Here is a 6,152-nt window from a genome sequence, read left to right as displayed (position 1 = left end):
TCAAGTAGTCCTATCTTATTTAATGAACTCTTTAGTTATACATGTCTTATGAGTAATGATCATATTAGATTATTACCTGGTCACTATATGAATACTGAGGATGAATACCCTCAACAATATCTTGATCCAACTAAAGATGATCAATTTGGTGGCTCTTGTGATATGCCTCAATTATTATGGTCATAGTGCTACGAATACTAGCTTTCTCTCTTCATCATACTATGATGACTATGATGATCATAGTCATCTATTCATCTCTTAATCCATAATCATAATCATCATCGCCATGATCATCATCAATACTACTTACAATGCATTTACTACTCGCTTAATGAGACCGTTGGTAATACCATAATGATTATGTTGTGTTGTTGGTAGTACTATTAAAGATGTGGATTACTAAGTAGATATTTTCTACGGTGTGACAAGTTAATCATGTTTTCGAATGTTGCCTACTTCACCACTATAGGTGACCATCATCATCATCATACTAACTAGAGAGGGAGACAAGACAAGGAATCTTGTTGTGTAATTGTCGCTAGCCATAGAAATTAGCGCTAGATGCTGCTGCTGCTCAATTCCGCTAAGTTTTTCGGGCATTCCATAGTATTGATGGAATGTGTAGTATTAATGAGGCTATCTTATTGAATGTTCATTTAGTTTATTGAAGTTTTATTACCCCCTTACCAATTATGGCTCCTAATATGATATCATCTAATGTTGTTGAACATGATAATGTGTTATTGTCATCATCATCTTCAGTAGAGAAAGCTATATTAAATAAGTCTATCTATACTAAGGATATGTATGCTCCAACTGAGAAGACTAGAACATTTGTAGTGGATTCCTTTCCCCTCCTAGGAAAGGTCGTAGCTTACAGGTTTATAGAATGGGTAATAATAGTACTACAGTACTACTCGGTAGGTATTATTATTATTGTTGATATTGTTATTATTAGGTTATTGCAAATCCAGAAGGTGTCTGTGCATTACCAACTGGTAAGACACCTGAATATTTTATAAAGTGGACACAGAGGATTGTCAAGGAATGGGATACTACTGATATCAAAGGTAGTAGTAGACACTACTATCAGTTCTTACTACTACTACTGTATTTGATAATCTATTATTATTACTTGTTCAGAGGATCGTCGTATGTACGGTTTGGATGGATATGTAGCTCCACCCAGATTTGATAAACTATGGTTTGTTATGTTGGATGAGTTTTACCCTATGCATCCGGAACACCATAATAGTTTCAAATATTATGTAATTACCTAGTTATTATCATGATGATGGTATGATGCTTGGATTGTTGTAGGTATCTAATTATTATATTAATGGTCTTGGATTTGATCCTGAGAGGTGCCTCTATATAGACTTATCCAAGTTAGGACTTCATGATAAAGAGACATTAGAAGATGTGTGGCCTGATGGATCGTAATGATAATACGACTTTAACAACAAGAACAACTTTATTACTCTTTATTAGGTTTGTTGATCTCTCATTACGTTTACGTACACCTACCACACCATTAGAAGTTCGTCAACAAGAGATGATACGTCAAGTTGATCAATGGTGTCTTGATTACGAATCAAAGATTCGTTCACTAGGAGGTAATAGTATAAGAATACTACTATTACAATCATCATGATGATGATCATGTTATTATATCATTGTAGGTATCGGTTTTTTCCTGGGTGGTATTGGTCCTGATGGTCATATTGCCTTCAATGTTTGTGGTAGTGATCATAGGAGTACAACTAGATTAGCTCAACTTAACTATCCAACTCAAGCTGCTGCATCTGCTGATCTTGGTGGTATTGATGCTGTTAAGGCTAAGTGTGCTATCACTATTGGTAATAACAATAAGAACTAAATAAGTATCATCATAATCATTATTGTGATTGGTGGCAGCCCTATGATCATGTTATAGGTCTTGGTACTATTACATATAACCCTGACTGTGTATGTATCCTTATAGCAGCTGGTGAAGCTAAAGCACCTATGGTGGCTAATGGAGTTCAAGAGGAGACTAATATTAAGTAGTAAACTTTTATAATAATGAATACATATATATTATTATGATCATGTAGATATCCTAGCCATGCTATTCGTGTATTACCTAATGCTGCATTCTATGTGACTAAAGGAGCTGCCAAGCTGCTAGTGGAAAGGAATATTGTTGATGTAATAAGACTGTTATTGTTATTGCTGCTGCTGTTGTTGTTAGTTTAATATCTCTATTTATGTTGTCCTCAATCATCATCATCATTGTTGGTAGTTAAAAGAAGCATCTAATGTTGGTATTGAGGATATTGAGAAGATACTTGTTGATGTATCTGTATCATCACGTAATCATCATCATCATCATCATCATCATCATCATCATCATCATTATCATTATGCTTCTTCCTCCTCCTCCTCCTGTTGTTATTATCAGGTAAACGCCTAGTCGATCTTGATACAGTTGATGTGAATAAGGATCCTATGGGAAAGGTTCTTATGGATCGTATGGGATGGTCTAAAGAGGATCTCCATGATACTTGTAAGAATGATAATGATGATTATATCTCCCATTATTGTTGTCCATATTATTATTAGGTAGGATGGTTACAGAGCGTCTAATATCAAAGATTGGTAAGGGTACTGAGACTCTTACTAATACTACCTTCATGCATATAGAACCACATAATGATGATATTATGTTGGGGTAAGCATAAGCATTGTTGTTATCAACAACAAGAAGAACAACATAGTGGTTATATTGGATTATTAGGTATTTACCAAGTGTTATTCGTCAGACTAGACCAACATCTAACGATCACTACTTTGTTTGTGCTACTTCTGGCTTTAACAGCGTATCTAATGCACATATTCGTAATAATAATAATAAAAACGTTATCTTAATATTATTATTATGGTTAGGTAAAATGATTAGACGTGCTCGGAAGTTCATTGCAAAGGATAGCTTCAGAAAGCTCGTGGAGGAAGGGTAATAATAATAATAATAATAATAATAATAGTAGTAGTAGTAGTAGTAGTAGTGTACATAATATGGTATTATTAGATACTTCCTACCTAAACCTGATGGAACATCATCAATTGGTTTTATGAATGTTGATACCCCCTCAGAAGAGCATTATCAACTTGCTAGATCTAGAGATGTATGGCAGTATCTTGATGGTGTCTCTAGTAGTCATAATAAAGATGGTAATGACGACGAGGAGAAGTCTGAAGGCAGTGCTAGAAGGTAATAATAATACTAGCAGTAGCAGCTGATGATGATGATGATCATAAGTGTTGTGAATATAGGTTTATACGTAATATCATTGAAATATATGCATTATCGCATTGTGATGATGATGATGATTTACATGATCAAGTTGAGACTAAATTGAATGAACTGGATGAATACTTTGATAAAGTGTAATATAACTCCTACTCCTCCTCCTCCTGTTGTTGGACGTAGTATTGTTATTGATGTTGTTGTAGGTATCCTGGCCAACCTGATGTCAAGGATGTTCAGATGCTTAAGGGTTGTTGTAGGGAGTTCGAATCAGAATGTAATAAGTAGCAGCAGCAAGAACAAGAACAAGGGTTGATATTCACCTACTACTACTACTACTCCTCTTCTTATTACAATACTTATTAGGTGCTTGGGGTAGTCTCGGATGGTTACCAACAAATGTTGCTAATTTGAGGTTGGGTTTCTATACATCTGACATCTTTACACCAGAACCAACTCTTGAAAGGGATTCCAAGCCAGTCCTCGATGCTTTGCTAAGTACTGCTCTCATTATCATCATCATCACCATCTTAGAAGTACTAGTAATGTACCCTTATTATTATTCAGAAGCTCAACCTGACATAGTGACTGTAGCTTTCGATCCTGAAGCCTCTGGTCCTGATACACATTATAAGGTTCTTCAAGCCGTTACTGAAGCCTTAAAGATGTATCAGAGTACTAGACCTGAGAAACCTATTAAGGTATGGGGTTATAGAAATGTCTGGTAAGTAGTAGTATTATGTTTAATAATAATAGTGCTCAATTTTATTAATAATATTATATTCAGGTATCGTTTTGATACGAGTGAGATAACTCATATAGTACCATCATCATTATCATCACTAGGCAGTCTTGACAGAATGTTTATGACTAATTTTGAGAGTCAGACTGCTGCTGAGTTTCCTAGCTATGAACTTGATGGTAATAATAATAATATTAACACTATGCTAGTATTAATAGTAGTGTATTGTGATTACTATTGTTAGGTCCATTTTCGGAGTTAGCTGCTAGAATCCAAGTTGAACAGTATAAGAACCTAAAGATAAGTCTTGGTAGGAAATGGTTCCAAGAGCATTCAAGTGCCTTGATAAGAGCTACAAAAGGGTTGGTCTACTTCAAAGAGATGAGTGTTCCAGAATTAGAGAAGTATAGTAGAGCTCTTCGTAGTCGTGCTGAACAATATTGATTTAATACATCATTCTTGCTTTACAACAACAACAACAACAACAACAACAACAACAAGAAGAAGCACAGATCATTTCCCATTACAATAATCTGTTGTCATTTTCACCCGTTTCTTGAATACGGGTTACTTTGATGATCATACGACGACCAATATCATCATCATCATCATCATCATCATGATCAGTATTGTTGGGTTTGTTATAGGAAGGATATTATTATCATTCTTGGTGACAGTAATACGAATAGATGATGATAGTACTTGTTTGTTGTATTACAGTGCGGTATTTATGCATGTTTCCTTACATGTCGTCGCCATGACTACTGTTCATTGCTATGCAGTAGTAAAGTCTGTTCATAGTGATGATAGCAACTTTATGATACGTCATCATTGAGTAAGGTAGTAGGTACCAGGTAGTAGTAGTAGTAGTAGCATCATGAACCGTAGAGATATATAATATAGAACAATAAGTAGTGGATGATGATTACTAGGTCATATGTTTGCCATACTTGTACTACCTGCTAATGAGGTTATTATAGAAGTAGTTACACGTAGTATGACCACCTCCATGATCATTATTACTGGTAGTATCGCAGTAGCACAGTCTACCACAACAACAGGCTAAGGAGAGCTGCTTTGTGGTGTCCAATATGATGATGATTATAACATATATGGTTTATAATCCTCTCCGTAAGAGCCATTTGAGATGGTGTTTAATACACTTATAGATCATCATCATCATGCTTCTTCAACTACCACCTGGTTACAACCTTTAACCGTTGGTGCTGTAAGATGGATATATAACAAATGAGAAGGAAGGTGGTGTTGCTGAGGGTTATGATCATCATCGATATCATTTAGATTGGGATCATCGCCGTCGCCGTTGCCAATACTGATAAGATGAGTATCATCATTATCATTATACTTGCCATGTAGTAGTAATAGTAGAAGTAGTATCATGTATATTATTATTGCCAGCTTCTCAAGGGTTATGATGATACTCATCACTCTTTAGGCTATTTTCCATCTTATATAATGAATATTCGTCCTCTCCTCTTATACAAATCATTCCTACTTACATTACTCTTAGTGATAGCTCTCACATCCCCTCCTCCTCATCCTCGTACTTCTCTCCATCGTGATGATGAATCCTACAATGGTTATCTGGATGATGATGATGTAGCCTATATTGGGGGTTACCTAAGTGGCGATAGAAATGGTATATGGTTTAAGGAAATAGAAAAAAAGGCCAGCACAGGAGGACGTCGACGTGGTGTTGTTGTTATTGTTGTTGTTGCATTGGTTCAAGGAGTTACTTACCATTTCCAAGATGTACACAATAAGCACAATCATCATAAGTGGATTAAACTGAAGATGGATAAGAAGGTTGTTGAGGAGGGTATATACAAACAAGCACCTACTAGAGACGACGCTATTAGAGTTATTAAATTCCTCAAAACTATTCGATATAATCTCATACAGAAGAACATCTTCATCATCACCACTCCAGGGTCAACAACAACATCATCATCATTATTATGCAAGAGTTGCCTGCTCAATCCGTTCTCCTATCGTCGACTTGATGATAATAATGATGATGATCGTGGGGAGACGAGTAGCACCCTATCCAACGGTATGGCAACATTACCATCATATATTGGGAATATATATCTCAAGGGA

At 35.6% G+C, this 6,152-nt stretch overlaps 1 protein-coding gene across 1 annotated transcript; it reads left to right on the top strand.

Annotated features, from left to right (window-relative positions):
• The first annotated feature begins 658 nt into the window (after nucleotides 1–658).
• On the top strand, nucleotides 659–4,652 carry Pmar_PMAR012054 (glucosamine-6-phosphate isomerase, putative). Its single transcript, XM_002767605.1, has 20 exons — nucleotides 659–893; nucleotides 959–1,070; nucleotides 1,144–1,268; nucleotides 1,321–1,439; nucleotides 1,492–1,616; nucleotides 1,683–1,859; nucleotides 1,937–2,045; nucleotides 2,097–2,190; nucleotides 2,285–2,354; nucleotides 2,444–2,548; nucleotides 2,605–2,713; nucleotides 2,780–2,880; nucleotides 2,929–2,995; nucleotides 3,071–3,253; nucleotides 3,316–3,429; nucleotides 3,496–3,566; nucleotides 3,656–3,787; nucleotides 3,857–4,013; nucleotides 4,077–4,210; nucleotides 4,276–4,652. Exons 1-20 carry the CDS (start codon nucleotides 693–695, stop codon nucleotides 4,473–4,475), a joined length of 2,505 nt encoding a protein of 834 aa, XP_002767651.1. The 5' UTR covers nucleotides 659–692; the 3' UTR covers nucleotides 4,476–4,652.
• The last annotated feature ends 1,500 nt before the right edge of the window (nucleotides 4,653–6,152 follow it).

This window comes from Perkinsus marinus (genome assembly GCF_000006405.1).
Source record: "Perkinsus marinus ATCC 50983 genomic scaffold scf_1104296970432, whole genome shotgun sequence".
NCBI lineage: Eukaryota > Perkinsozoa > Perkinsida > Perkinsidae > Perkinsus > Perkinsus marinus.
This window is presented reverse-complemented; position numbering and strand designations above follow the sequence as displayed.

Excerpts from the sequence above, each read along its gene's own strand:
- Pmar_PMAR012054 (XM_002767605.1), top strand. The coding sequence starts at position 693 with ATGGCTCCTAATATGATATCATCTAATGTTGTTGAACATGATAATGTG. Across the intron at positions 894-958 it reads CTTACAGGTTTATAGAATGG|GTTATTGCAAATCCAGAAGG; the intron begins GTAATAATAGTA and ends TGTTATTATTAG. Across the intron at positions 2,191-2,284 it reads TGGAAAGGAATATTGTTGAT|TTAAAAGAAGCATCTAATGT; the intron begins GTAATAAGACTG and ends CATTGTTGGTAG.